Below are 15,006 nucleotides of genomic sequence, written 5' to 3'. Positions count from 1 at the left end.
GGGCCCCAGCTGTTACATGTGATTCCCAGAGCTGAGGCCGCGTCTGGGTGTGTTTTTTTCCTTCACGGTCAGTGACTTCGGGGATTGCTTGAACCCTGCAGAGCTCGTCCGCCTTCAACCCCCGCCCCCCACTCCACACCCACACCCTCTCTCTCCGTCCTCCTCCAGCCTCACTGGTGTCTGGTGTCTCCCTAGCTCTTAGAATGCACTTGAGACTGCAGCTCAGCAGCGCAGGCCCTCGGCCCTGGGTCCTGGCCTCTCTGCACCGCCCCTGAGCCCTGCTCTCGTCCGCCTGGCCCTGCAGTTCTCGTCAGGCGCTGTATCCCTCACCCACGCACTCCCGTGCTCTCTGGGCTGCAGTCTGTTCCCTCCCCCACAGCGTTTTTTTTCTAGCAAATTCTTCATCTTCAGGATTCAGATTTTATGTCACCTCCCGGGAACACACCTGACTCTTCTACAGTGTCCCCCGAATTGCCTTTCCAATATGGAACCATCCAGGTGCTGTAATAACTTGCTTACTAGTCTGTCTTGGTAGCCTGTGGGCACTGGAGGGAGAGGGGAGATAGTGTCAGGCCTCTGTCTGTATTCCCAGTGGGAGCCTTTCCTGGCTCATAAATGGTCATCCAGGAGTAAATGGATGAGCAGTTAAACTTGTCACAGCAAGTACTTAAGGTAAATGTTTTATTTAGTCTTTGGATGTTCAGAGTGGTTGGCCGCAAGGCACAGTCGAGATATCTCCCTTAAGGCAGGGACTGGGTGGGGAGCGGGGTGGGGGGGAGCGGGGAGAAGGAGGAGGCGGAGAGAGGGAAGCGGGGAATGCTGGGTGGTGACTGCCTACAAGTCACCAACCTTGTGCTGGCCTCAGCCTGGGCCACACCCCGCCCTCCCTGTAGAACTCGTGGAGTTCGCCTTCTCCTGTCTCTCACTGGTCGACTCGCGTTGGAACTGGCCCACAGAAAATGCATCCATGGAAATGCAGACGTTGGCGGAGACTCCGTGTGGTTATGCTGAGGGTGGAGATCAGGCAGTGATTTCCTTTTTAGTGAATTAATGATCGGGGTCAGAGTGCCATGCTCAGGAAAGTCACGGTCAAGCAGATGGTGAGAGCAGGCAGGGTCCATTCAAGAGCTGCTCTGGTAATATGGATTCCAGTCTTTAGAGGTAATTAAAATAGAACCCCAAGCCTGAACTGGTTGGAATCGTGAAGCCTGTTGGCTGGATGATTGAGATGCCCTTGGATGTCCTGCCCATACCTCGTGTGATTTCCTTGGCTCCCTCCCAGGGACCACCTTGCATGTGTGTGCTCAGGGGGAACCGCCTCTGCAGGGAACGTGTTAGCTGGTGATTCTCAGGGCTCTGATTTGAGAGGCAGCCAGTCTTGTGTCACCAAGTGTGTACTCAGAACATCTGGGCCTGAGCCCTGACTTTGTGACGTAACCAAGCCAGTGGTCCAAGGCAAGTCTCTTGGTTTGTTTGTGGAGTCCCTAGTCTGTGAAATGCGGGTGATGTCCGCACAATGCCATCTCCTCGCAGGGTCGTTCAGAGTTTTGAGATGTTCATGTGTTAAGTGCTTTGTAAGTTATGAAGTACCATATGGATTATTTCTGTTGTCAAAATGAGTGATTACTGAGTGCGTCCACTGGGGAGGTACCACCTAGAGTGGCCTCGATTAGGGGCTGGTTTTGCATGCAGTGACCTTTAGTGCCAGTGGCCTTAATGGTCTCCTGTTTGCTTTTTCCTCTAAGGTGACCGACTTGACCCCACAGCTGTAAACATCCTCCAGCAGATTATCGAGCTGGGCACCGAGACCCACGACGCCACTGCTGTGGCCTCGGTGGTTGCCATGGCTCCAGGGACAGTGACTGTCGTGAAACAGGTAAGGACCCTCCCCTCACCTCTTAAATTTTATCTTCCCTACTCCCGTGGGGTTTTGAGGCTTTAACTTTTCCCCGGGTAGCATTTGGAATGAAATTGGTCTAGTCTCAGGCATTTCTTATTCTGCCTCTGATTATTAGGGAATTGTCTTTTCAGTAGCTCATGTGTGGAGGTGTGTTTTGGGGGAGAGGTATGATATATTTTTGAAAATTCTGGAAACTTTATTAATTTCCTTCCAAAGAATCCCAGAGTGACAGTGAGTGTGCTGTGGACACTTTTGGACGCATCTGTTGTGAAAAGCACCCTTGGTGCCTAAGGCACCAGTGAGTGGGACGGGTGGGAACTGTGAGCACAGCCGGAGAATCCAGGAAGGTTCCCAGCGGACTGGCCTTTTAAAATGTCAGATGTCACCCAGATCAGATCAGTAGAGGGCGAGCGAACTAGAGGAGGAAAGGATCATTTTTGAATAAAGGTTACTCTACTCAATTAATTGTTACACCATTTGGCACATTTTCTCTTCTATCCTGAGAGACTTTAACATCTGTTATAATTCATTGTGTTTGATAATTAGATCTTCCTTTTCTGTCTTTATGTCTCTACTGTCTCCTGCTTCATTTTACAAATGATTTAGGCTGGCTTACACAAATACTTCAAAAAAACAAAACCACAGTAAGCACATCGGAACCAGGATAGAGCCAAGGTATATAATTTAAAATCAAAGTTCACTTTCATGGGGAAATTTGGACTGAAGATCGTAGGGTTTTAGTTATCCATCCTTTTAGTCATTTAGTCAATAATTATTTAGTCGGTGCCCACTCTTGTCAGGCAGTGTCGCCAGGGGTCCAGGAGAGAACCAATGTCTGCCCACAAGGCAGTTACTTTCTAGTGGGAAAACACATAAAACACAAATAAACAAGACAGAAAGGGTGTCAGATGGTGACCAAGCGCCACGGAGGAGGCGGGGGAGGGCGGGGCCGCGGAGCGCGGGTTGGGGCTGTTTCGTGGAGGCTGTCGGGACAGGTCCCTGACGGAGCAGGGGGCCGGAAGAGCTCTCCGAGCTCGCTGGACAGCGGGCACTGCGTTCTGCAGCAGAACAAGAAGGAAACGCGAGACAGTCCACAGCAAAATGTTCCCAGCAGCAGCAAACAAAGACGCTTCTCAGTGTGGCTCTCACGTTGGGGCCCCTGCGTGAGGTGTCCTCGGGGACCTGCCTTCGACGAGTCGGGGTGCACATCCTCGTGCTGTCGCACGACGGTGCCGCAGGTGTGCCCAGGGCCCCACGAGAGCGTGACATGCGTACTTCTCGCTAAGCAGTTCTCTGGGGAACTAGAACGTTCTGGCTCAGCTCCGGCTTCTTCGACGCACAGGGCAGACTCGGCACATCCACAGGGGTGTGGGCCGTGCGTCCTCCGTTAGGTGGCTTCCCGCAGAGGACCCTGGCCGAAGTCCAGGGCTCGGGCGTTGGGCGTTTCCGTCCGCAGCAGCCCGCTGTTCTGCAGTGGCTGGGGCACATTCATACTCTTCCGGGCTCCACATGTTGAGCTTCCCTTTGTATTTATTTACGCGATCGCAGTCTCTTCGGAAACTCCTCCTTCGCATCGTGACATGTGGCATCCTGAGCTCGACCCGGCTCTCAGGAAGGGTCTACTTGGGAGGGTGTCGGGAGACCTGCGGATGTTTCAGACACGCCACATCCTTTTGAGCATCGCAGGAGATGCTACCGATTGTGATTTGCGTCTTCTTTCTAGGAACTGGATTGATTTGCTGCTACTCAGGGACATGACTTATTGAGCATCGCAGGCAATGCAGTGAGACATGAGGTTGCGGGTTTAGGATGCAGCTTAGATGTGCTTCGAGGCCTTAGACTGACAGCGCGACAAGGGATAAGGCAGATAAGCATCCGGTACAAGCAGCATGAACAGGTATGACGTGCTCACAGTAGCGGAAAACAGTGGCACCCGTCACAGACTCTTCTGCTTCTTGAAGGCACCCGTCACAGACTCTTTTGGCTTCTTGAAGAGAGTGTCACTGTTTAACAGTCTCAAGGAACTGCATTTGGAAATGTTCCCCGAGAATGTGTGCCCTGGGCATTATCCTGTCTCCTGGCCCGGCAGCCAGCTCCCCGAGGCCGTTGGTAAATAACGGGTAGAGAGTGGAAGTGTGGACTGACGCCCATGTCTACGGCAGAGGGGTCGCAACGTGGTGCCAGGCTCTCCCGCCGGCAGAATGGCCGAGTTCCACCCGACCTGTTGTTTAAATTCAAATATAGCTGTTTTTAGTAGAGAAATAAATTAGTTTCATTTTTTTTTCTTTTAATTACACTCTGGTTTAGGATTTTGCAGTAGAGAGATTATATCTGTTTAACGAGGGTGCCAGAACCACTTAAGTGTGAACTCTGCGCTTGTCGGAAGACAGTAAAGCTCCCCCTTCACGCGAGGAGCCCCTGGATGCTGGGGACCTCGTCTTTCTCAGCACAGCGTATCCCATGTGCTAGTTGCTCTGTCAGTGTTCGTTAAGGAGGGTTGAGTACACTGCGGGTTTATGTTTTGATTCTCCAGTTACATCCTGTAGAGAAAAACAAGAACACGACACCTTGTCATAAAGTATCTGCAGTATACTGCGGAAAACATTTCGAAAATACTGTTGGATAGCATATTTTGAGATCTTCTTAAAGTTACTATTGTGCGTCTGTGCGTATATATATATATAAAAACAAATTCTACGTTGTACGTGAATTGGTTCTGAATGTTTAAAAAATTCATATTTCTTTTCCATATAAAAAAATAGTTGTATTCTGTTTCTACTTTTATTTTTCATGATTTATGAATGTAAATAGAATCTTACATATCAGTTTTTTAATGATAATTGAAAATGACATCTCCAGTCTCTGGGTTTTTGGTTTCTGGGATGTAAGTAAGGGCAGGCCTGGTGGATAGGCTGGGGGCGCTGGAGAAAAACTGTTTCTTCTTATTAGGTTGCTTTCTTATTTTTTAATGAAACATGGACAAGATTCGACCCGTAATTCAGACCATTTAAATTTTCGGTCGGACACAGAAACGTGCCCTCAGTGATTTCCTGTCACTTCTCTCTTTTCTCAAGCGTCAGCGTTTAGAGTTGTGGGTATGGAGCGTTTTGAAATGTCCAGAAAGCAGGCCTCACACGCACCTCACCGGCCCGGCCGGAGGAAACGTGTGAGAATCTCGAATGAAGGAACTGTGTTTGCTAAGACCCAATGGTTTTCATTAAATATTTTTTTCTTTCTTTTTGTTAAATCTTGCTTTAGGGTTTTATGAGGAGGGAACTTATTATTTGATTAATAAAACTGCCTAAGCAGGTTAAATGTGAGACCTTCCAGCATAGGAAATGTTATCATAAGCATCTCCAAGTCAAAATTTAAAAGAAAAGAAAGACTTAAAATAACACCAACCACCGTAACCATTGTCTGATGGCTTAAATCAATCACTCCTTGCTATTTTTATGGATCAGAGTTTATTTCTGGACTGAAAGTCACATTTTGTTGAGTGATTGGCGGGCGCTGGCTGCACATCGCTGCACATGCCCTCTGTGAGCGTCGCCGTCTGTGGCAGCTGTGACGGTGCCACAGACAGAGTGGCTCAGAACAGCCCAGACGCATTACCTTACTCCTCCGGAGGTCAGACGCCTGAACGGTCTCACCGGGCTGAAATCAAGGCGCGGATGGCTGCATTCCTTCTGGGAAGGGCTTTCGTGCCTTTTCCCACTGCTGGAGCCTCTGGCTTTCCTCGACCCCTGAACCCCTTCCCCCATCTTCAAAGCCAGCAGCTGCAGGCCCAGCCCTTCTGAGGTCCCGTCACTCTGATCGCTCCTTCCGGTGCCACATGGCCTTCTCCGAGTTCGACCCTCCTGCCTCCCTCTTATGAGGACCCCTGTACTTATGGGTGCCCACTTGGCTAATCTAGGATAATCTCCCCATCTCCAGATTCCTCAGTTTAATCGCAGTGGCAAAGTCCCCTTTGTCATGCAAGGTAACATTCTCAAGTTCCAGAATTAGGAAAGGCACATCCTCGTGTCGGGGAGGCAGGGTTCTGCCTACCATTGCTGGCTTGCAGGATTAAAGGCAAGTCCGGCTCTCAAGAGGGAAATAGCCTTTCAAGGGAAAGGATTCATGCTTTCACTCGTAAACCCCCTCCGAGCTACTTCTACCTGCCAGGTGCCGTTCACGGCACTTGGGATACTGCAGTGAACAAAGCAGGTGAATGGTACAGTCGAGGAGTTTGCATTCATGAATAAGTAAATAACGTAGTACGTTAGAGCCGAAAAGCAAAACAGGAACAAGCGGAACCAGTCAAGAGGCATGAAGAACGCAGACCTTCAACAGGAAGGTCCAACCTGAAGTAACGAATGCTGCTTCGGGGAGGGGGCCGGTGCCCCAGCTCCGCGGGAGCACCAAGTGGTTGCCTGCCTTGGACCTGGGTCTGCGGTGGGGGCAGGTGCGGGGCAGGCTGGGCTTCATGGAGGCCTTGGCAGGGGAGTAGAGGTGTCGCGGGTCGCTGGCAGTCGGGTGCAGCAGGGCTCCTGGCAGAGTGGGAGTCATGCATCGCTCCGCCTCCTGTGGACTGACCGTCTCGGTGGCGACAGTGATTGGCAGCACTATGGGCAGGTCTGTGTCTCTGTCCCCATTCTGGTTCTCTACAGTGTCCCCTAGGATTGCCACTCTTCGACTCATTGTTTTTCCTCCACGTGCTCAATGCTTCCAAGCTGTCAGCCAGGGTCCCAGAAGCAGGGAGCACCAGGAAGGAGCCGTTAAGACGGCCTTGGGCCTGCAGGCACCTGCCCCTTCCCCATGGGACCCTCAGCCCGATGTGGCGCAGGACTGTGCTGCTGTAATCTTGTCCAAAATCCCAACTGCTCTTCGACTTGCTGTGACTGCCGATTAAAAAAAAAAAAAGCAGAAATTCCAGCTTTGGCAAAAGCAGCCCATCTTGCCCAGTTGCTTTCCCAGCCCTTTGTCATCTTGGAGCAGACCGCCTGTGGTGGCTCGTGCTGGAGGGTAAGTTGAGGACACGTGGGGAGGAGAGAAGCAGGCAGAGCCTCCTTCGCGGGCTCAGCGTGCAGTGCTTAGAGCGAGTGGCAGTTTTGGGAACAGTTCTCGCTGGAGGATGTGTTGGTTGCCGGCCAACGTTGGAACCGTTGTGTATTTGCAGTTTATTATTTTTGCAAGGAAATGCAATTCATTTCTATGGCCGACCATGCCTATCAGTTGCTCTTTTGCAAGGAAGGGCAGGTCCAGCCTGTCCTGTTTTTAATTTAAGGGCCCGAGTAATCTCGTCCCTGAAACGCTCTCAGACCGTCCGTCTGTACAGGGCATCTGGTGGGAAGAAGCCGCTCTGCAGAAGGGACTTCTCAAGCACAGCCTCTGGCTCGGGAGACCCCTCACCCTCTGCCCTCTGTGAGCCACCCGAGGGGGGCCCAGAATCGTCCCCCCGTCCCCCCGCTGGGGGCAGATGTCGGACATTTCTTAAGACTTGCGGCAAAATAATGGGACATGGGATCTGGAAAGTGACTTACGTGAGGCTTCAAAATCCATTTTCCTAATTTTTCAAAAACAATTCCTCCATTCTATTAATTTGATCCCTTAACTGCACGACAAGAGGGCCGACAGAAGACGCTCTCGTAACCTTTCACGGGTCCCGGCCTTCTGCATCGTCGTGAAGGGGGCCTGAGCTGCGATCCCCCCGCCCTGATTCTACCCACAATGGTGGCGGCGAGGCTCCCCCTGTGCCGTTGTCCCTTTAAGCTCAAACAACTGGCGACTGAGCGGCTTTGGGCTTCCTCGTTCTCCCGGAGGCACGTTAGGACTCGTCCTGACTCCGGCCTCGTCCACGTGGCGGAAGCGGTGCGGGAGTCGCCTGTCCTCTCCTTTCTGTTCACCGCTGCCCTGCAGAACCTCCTGGTCGGCAGGTCATTTGCCTGGGGGCACGGGAGCCGTCACGGTGGCAGGTTTTTATTCTTGGACACCGTAACGAAGCCCTAGCATCTTCGGTTGTGGCATTTATCCCACCTTCCCATTGCGGTGGTTTTGCCATCGCGGTTCCCCTAAGCCATCTTTCCCACGAGATTAAGAACGTGTATATTTTTAAAGAATTGCTAGTAACCGCAGCTTCTAGCCTCTCTAACTGCTGCTACCTTCCGTTAGTCCTCACTGTGGGATGGCAGTGTCACATCGTTCCGTGCTGGCTGACAGCGTAGTGTAATTACGACCGTGATGGATTCAGATGCCTTTGGAAGGCCCAGGCAAGGGAGTCACAGACGTCTCCTGCAGGCGGCCGGATCCGTTGCACGTTGCAGGGGCTGAGCGCGTCCGCGTGCACCGCTTCCGAGCGTCAGGTGATCTCACGCCGGGTCCTCTGTCAGACGCAGCGGAGGTCTGCAGCCCAGATCTGCATCTTTGGTTTCTCGTTCCCAGTCCTTTTGATCTTTGTATAAATACCGAAGTCCCCCCTTACCACAGCGCTTATTACTGTGGCAACCAGTTTCCGACTGCACGTTTCGGTTAGTTAGGTTTGGCTAGTGCCTAAAGAACCTCGCGGGCCACTTATGTGATCCTGGAACTCTCCAGCTTTACTGGTATCGAGCTCCTGATTGTGCACACGGGTCGCCTCTTGAGCTGTTTTCACACTCAACACTCTATAGAATATTTGTTCTGCTGTCACTGGATGGTGACCTCAGCATCTCAGTCCAGGGACGAAAAATCAGGATCTTGGCCATGGGTTCTTCTCCTTTGTCACTTAATGCCAACTCTTGTCCTTTGTAAGCCTTCCTCAGTTGTCCCTTAGCCATTTGAATCTTTTCATTTTCTTTCTTACGTAAAACTTCTCTGAGAGGTTTGTTTCTGGTATGATTTCCGATGGCTGATTTTCAAAACTTCATTCTCTTTCGTAGCTTTTATTACTTGCAGGGCCCTCCTGACTGCTTAATGGTGGCTGGAAGTTCCGTTTCTTTGTGAAATTTTAAAAGTAAAAATAAGCTCCACGATGTTTCTGTAGCCCTAGTAGAAATTGTCTGAGAAAAACAGAGGATGAGGTTCCCCCACCCCATTCTGGCGCTTTTTCGTGTTGCTGAGCTGCAGCGTCAGTCTGCTGAAGTTTGCTTCTCTTTTCTCTTCCGTTTTCTGAGCCTCCATTTCCCTTTTATTCCCCCAGAAGCTGCAGCTCGGTTGGTGCAATTTGCAGAAACCACTTCATCTGAGTGTTAATACTGTTGAGCTGCTGCTGCTTTGCTTGGTCCAGAGCGGGCGGGTCGTGTTTGACCCTCCCTCCCCGTCCGCAGTGTCACCTTGCCGGCTGAGAGTCTCTTTCTAGTGTGGGGCAAGTCGTTTGCCTGTTTCAGGTAGGCAAACCCAGAGTAGCGCTATGTAGACTGACATGTCTGTGGCTAGAAACAATCGAAGCCCTGCAGCCCCCAGTTGTTGAGGCATTCTGAGTCATTTCCTCAGGGACGGCCCTGGGGAGGCCGACGGGAAGAGCCGATGCCAAGTAACATTACGCAGCCACTTGTTCAGAATAAAGGGAAGTCGAGTGAGGGGTTCCGAGCAAGAAGGGGTGCACAGACGAGAGCAGGCAAAGGACGGATGCAGGAGAGTCAAGGCTGGCAGACTTGCCGGCCGCGCCGGGGACGTGCACGTGGCCAGGAGCATGGCGTGTGGATTCGATGAGCGGGAACTGGTGTCCCCGTGGGGTTCACCTCAGGATCTCAGACTGTGTGGGTTTGCGCAGGACGGCAACGTCAGCGCTGTCTGTGCTGGTGCTCGGGGTGGGGTCGAGAGCAGGGTCCGTGGGACTACAGTCGATGGGTCCCTTTTCCGAGCTTAGACACTGCTCCTGGAGGGGACAGCACCCAGCCAGGCCGTGGGGCGGCAGGGCCAGGCGTCGGACACTGCCCCCGGAGGGGATGGCACCCAGTAGCCATTGTGAGCCCCATGCGTCCCCACCAGTCTGTGCAGGGACCGCCCCGTCACTCAGTGCTCACTCCATTTTACCACCATTAACTAGAGAAGTTTTCCTTATGGAGACCTCACTGAACCGTGCTTGGTGTGCACCCCAGCCATGTGCGCCCACTTTCTGCTGCCCAGGCGTCCATCTCCAGTGGGTCGGTGGTCAGCATGGAAGCCTTTCGCCCTCACCCAGTGATGGACATGGTGCCAGTAGGACAGCCCAGTCTTCCTGTTCCCAGGCCTTTCTCCCGCAGCCGAGAGAGTTGGCCCTTCCTGTTCCCTGCAGGCCGGGGACCCAGCCCTAAGGACAGGCCCGCCCTGCTGCCCTAGGCTGAGGAGCAGGGCTCCCGTGCACTGGCCAGCCGGACGCTGCGCGCCTCAGAGGGCCAGGGCACACACCCGGGACGGATGGCGACGGTCTGTGGCCAGCCATCCTTACAGTGTGCGCTGTGGACCGTTTGTGGGATCAGCACTTTCAGAAAAAGAATCTGCTGGCTACTAACAACCAAGAAAAAGCAGAGCGGAGGGGAGACGAAGCGGCCTTCCTTCCTTCCCACACGTCCTTTCCTTTTTTAAAGGCTTTAAATCTTCATTGACGCACGAATGGTTTCTTCCCAGCTGTGAGTATCTTCCGATATCGCCACAAGTCTCTCCCCCTGTGTTTGGTCCTGTCTGTACATATATATTTCTAGAGTTGGGAATTTACGGTGCTTTCTCATGCACCGTGTTTGTTTATACCTTTTCTTTCCTCTGTAGATTCAGGATATTATTTACTATTTCCCTTTGTTTCCAGCATACACAGCACTGCACCTAACCCAGGGCTGTGAAAGGCAGTGTGCTGGCTTATTAACTTCGTGAAATGGGTCTGCCGTTTTGAGAATGTTACGGGAGGCCCTTGCTTGGTTATAATTTAAGCGTGTGAAACCTTAATTGCTGGGAAAGCAGGCTCCTTCGCAGAGCTGAAGCACACACAGGGGACTCTCAGCAGAAGAGGTGTCCTTCCCCCTTCTCGTCGTGTGACTGTGTTGGGCTTGGTCTGCAGCCTGCGATTCTTCCTGTCATGGAGTCTGAGAACCGCTGCAGAGGAGCGGACCTCAGAAGGCGTTCGCATTCCCCCGAGGCCTGGAAACTCTGGTGCTCAAGGCCAGGGCCGTCTCCTGCAGGAAGAGCCCCCTGCCCGCCACAGGCTCTGTGCCTGTGTGTCCGGGGGAAGGGTCCCGGTCAGCCTTCCAGGACAGGGACATGTGCGGGGCTCACGGGTCTGTTTCCAGCTCCACCAGCGTGTTGGACACGTGTTAAATCCCAGCGGGACGGAAGAAAGCTGCGAAGTCACGTGAAGTACATGGGGACCCAGCACGTGAGACGTGTGAGTGGGTGGCTCGTCAGAGATGGCTATTCCGTCCGTGGCTCACTGTTTCGAGGTGCCTGAGCAAGTGCTGGTGTCCTGTAGCTGCACGTCCCTGACCCCATCTGAGGAGGACACCCTTCCCCTCTAGCGGCCCGGAGCGAGAACCAGCGCGTCTCCTCTGCTCTGATTGTGAAGCGCGCTTTCTGCCCGTCTCCTGGTTTCGCAGTCACCTTTGACCCGCCCAGCCTTCGCCAGCTGGCCTGTCTGCCATTTTCATTAGGACGACGGCCTCAGCAGTGCTGGGCCGAGGCTGCTCACGCGTGAGGACCGGACAAGCAGTGTTTCGTGCTGGGAGCTGCCTTCAGAAATCAGACCTCAAGTCTTCCTTAGGAAACTGACCTTGAACTAGCGTCTGTTCGCGCTGGAGCTGGTTGCCTTCGCTCTGTAACACAGCTTCCTCTCTTTTCGAGGTGAATCCGGAAAAGCCCTGGGTTTGGCCCTCCTCCCGCCTCGCGCGGAGGCTGAGGCCCAGTGCCAGCCCTGTCTGGCCTCCCCACCTGCAGGCCGCTTCTGGGGACTTCAGTTTCCCCAGCACCATTCGGAGTGCCTGCTCGGTGCCCAGCACAGTGCGGGCGCCTGTCCTTTGCTTATGAGGGAAAGTGTCGTCTTTGCCAAAACCCTGTTCGTCCTTGTGGCATTTGGAAGACCAGCGAGGGCAGCCCGGAATGGTCGAAAATGCCCGTGCGTGTCCTCGCCCGTCCCTTCCCCTCACTGCGATTCTTCTTCCCTTGTTCCTCGCTGAACCTTTTCATTTACCCAATTATTAAAGGACTGTATTATTTTTAAAATCTAGAAGACAGAAAAAGTAGAAAGAAGGAAAAAATGACCCGTGTGGCGTACGACGCGGACACGCACAGGCAATGCCGCCCCCTCCCCACAGCGGGGCGATGGCTCAGGACTTCATTCGTTCAGCGGGTCTTTGGGGTCGGCATCTTCCCAGCCTGGCGCAGGTGACAGGCTGGAGGGAGGGCGCGGGACGCTGGGAGCGTGGACAGCACCTGAACGCTTGCCCTTGGAGGCGACCTTCATTATGAGTAATAAGCTGAACACACATCACACCGATGCCATCCATGCAGTAGGTGTCACTCTGGTTTCATTTCAGGGCCAGCAGAGGTTTTATTTATCGTTCTCAATTCATCGTCCGGGAGCCGGGAGCCGGGCTGAGATAACGTGCGAGGTTCGACGGAGCCCACCGTGTGGGCTTCTCGGTGCTGTCAGAATAGACTTCGGAACCGTCTGTGGAGGTGGTTGAGCTTAGAGGAACGGGGCCTCTGGGGGAGCCGCACACGCATGTGGGGGGCTCGGGCCCCAGGAGGCGGTAAGAAGTGTTCTGAAAGCTTGGGGGAAAGGCGTGACGCAGACGTCTGTGTTTATTCTCCACAGTCCGCCAGCTGTGCACAAAGGTGAAGTTCTGTCCCCAGGAAGGGCCGTTCCAGGCAGGCTTCGCCATGGGCCACCGCTTCCCCAGTGGGCATCCCGTTTGGCGAGTCGCCCCCTTCACACACTTCTGGCCGACGTCGGGGATTCCTGAGGACGAGGTGTCCAGGAGGAAGCTGTGTTCCCTGTCTCCGCTCCCCTCGGCCATTCTCGTGACATCTGCATTCGAGGCGAGGGGGCACTTGAACAGAGGAACCTGTCGTGTTCTTATCGAAGAGGAAGTAGCAGTGTGAAGGAAGATGGCGCGGGGGTCACGTGCAGGGAATCGGGGCAGAACCGCGAGGGTGTGGCCCGGCCCTGCAGCCCCCGCCTGGCTGAGGCCCGTGCCAGGGACGGTGACCTGTTTCCGTCCATCCCTCAGAGGGACCTGGGGCCAGCGGTGCAGCCTGAACCGTTCCTTCTCAGGGCCCAGTGAGGGCCTGCAGCCACAGACGAGGAGGAGTCTCGGCAGGAAGCCTGAGCAGAGCCCAGCCGAGTGCCTGGGTCTGTGAGCTGATCTAGATTCTACAGCACTAGAGGTGGGCAGAACTCAGCCCGATTCAGTGAATAATTTATACAGTCACAAGGGTTGAGGTTTTCAACTAAGCTATCATTGCTGCTCATAATTTAACTGCAAGATATATTAGATATTACAGTTGGGGAAAATGGAGCACCCATCTCAGCATAATGACACGGTGAAGCCATATTATTTCTACTGCAGAGAACAATTTAAAGCCTGTGGTAATAGATTAAGCTACTGCAGTGATTGTTTTAAACAAAAGGAATGATCGAGAGTTATACAGCCATCCCAAAACTGATTGGTTTGGGTCAAGAGCAATAATTTAACCTTATTGATCTGTGGCATATAACCCTTTTGTCCTTGTCACACTGTACCAGCTGCGGAAGGTCTCTGGACCTGAGGTCACCGAGACCAAGATCCAGCTCTTGTTACTTTCCGGCTGTTTGACCCTAGATGAGTCAATGAGCCACTAGAAGCTCCTGTGTCCCCACCTATAACATGGGGCAGAAATGCCAGTGCCACAGGACGTCGTGTGGAAATGATTCGAGAGAGGGGTGAGGGAGCGTTCGGTGAGCTGCGAGGGGCCGGTGCACGCTGCGTTCTGCGGGGACAGGGACGAAGTGCGTGGTTTGCAGAAATGTAAGACATATTAACAGCGTGAAACATGTAACACTGGGGCTGCGTGAAGGCAGGGGAGGGGCTCACTCTGCAGAAAGCCTCATAAAGCCCTCTGTAAAGCAGCCACCACCCTGTTCATCCTCCTGCGATGTTCCCACATCCGCTGTTTATAAAGCGGGGCTTCTGGACGGGCGGCATCAGCAGGGCTGGCACAGCTGCTCACGAGACCTCGTGAGAACATAAACGCGGCCCAGCTACGGGCGGCGGGGGGACTTCAGGGCCCCTGGTTGTTGCTGGGCACCTGTCGGGTGCTCAGTGACATGACAGAGCAATGGCGTGCAGCCCCCGTTCCACCTGTGCAGACTGAGAAGGACGCTCTTTGCAGGACCCCGTAAACTGCACTTTTCCTTGGTCTCCATCAATTTTGGTACCCAGGGCCTGCGTTTGTACTCGTAATTAGCAGCGGATGAACTTAATGGTGCTTCTGGCAGACAAAATGCTGGAACTGAAAACTGAAAAGAGAAATGGAGAAAGAATGGTCTTTAGATAGATTTAATACTTTAGAAACTAATATGGCAAAATAAATTTAAATATTCAGATGGATAGTGAGGGAAATCTAACTAACACTCCGAAAGCTTTAACTCCTCACGTCAGGCGAGTTCCGTGCCCGGAGTGCCACGGGGGGATGGTGCGGGGCCGTCTTCCGTGAACCTTCGGCATCTTCCTCTGTAAGATCGAGTCTCGGTCTCTCACCCACTGATGAGGACTCAGGATCTGACTGTGAAGTTCATCTCAGGCCTCCCCTGCCACTGCTTCCCCAACACACGCTCCCTCCTGTGACTTAGGCACATTTGACACGCGTCCACTTTGAACCTCCCAGTCCAGACGTGCCTGTGGTCTGCAGCTCAGGAGCAGGGGCTGGCATCTCACGCTCAGCCAGGAGCCGACGCCTTGATGCAGATGAGGGGTCTAGAGAGGATGTTGGGGATGGAGACCCAGGAATCCTCCGGGCTCCGTGGGCGGGCAGTGAGCCGTGGGGAAGCCTGGGCTCCGGGAGCGGGCTACTGAAGCAGTGAGTAAGGCTGCGGCTGGCTTAGCAGTGTCAGCACACAGCCTCCTGGAAAGGTTAAGAAGGAACCCTGCTCCGTGGGTTTGGTGATTGGGGGGTGGCTGACGGCAGGGCTGTGGGCGCACGCC

General features: G+C 53.4%; 1 protein-coding gene across 1 annotated transcript in view; it reads left to right on the top strand.

Annotated features, from left to right (window-relative positions):
- Positions 1–15,006, top strand: part of ZFAT (zinc finger and AT-hook domain containing) — a 110,173-nt gene that overhangs the window by 91,478 nt on the left and 3,689 nt on the right. Inside the window, exon 16 of the mRNA XM_023537224.1 lies at positions 1,746–1,876. Coding sequence (XP_023392992.1) covers positions 1,746–1,876 — 131 coding nt within the window. The remainder of the gene's footprint in view (positions 1–1,745; positions 1,877–15,006) is intronic.

This window comes from Pteropus vampyrus, unplaced genomic scaffold (assembly GCF_000151845.1).
Source record: "Pteropus vampyrus isolate Shadow unplaced genomic scaffold, Pvam_2.0 Scaffold183, whole genome shotgun sequence".
Lineage (NCBI taxonomy): Eukaryota > Metazoa > Chordata > Mammalia > Chiroptera > Pteropodidae > Pteropus > Pteropus vampyrus.
Note: the sequence above shows the minus strand (reverse complement) of the source record. Positions and strands in the feature narration are given on the sequence as shown.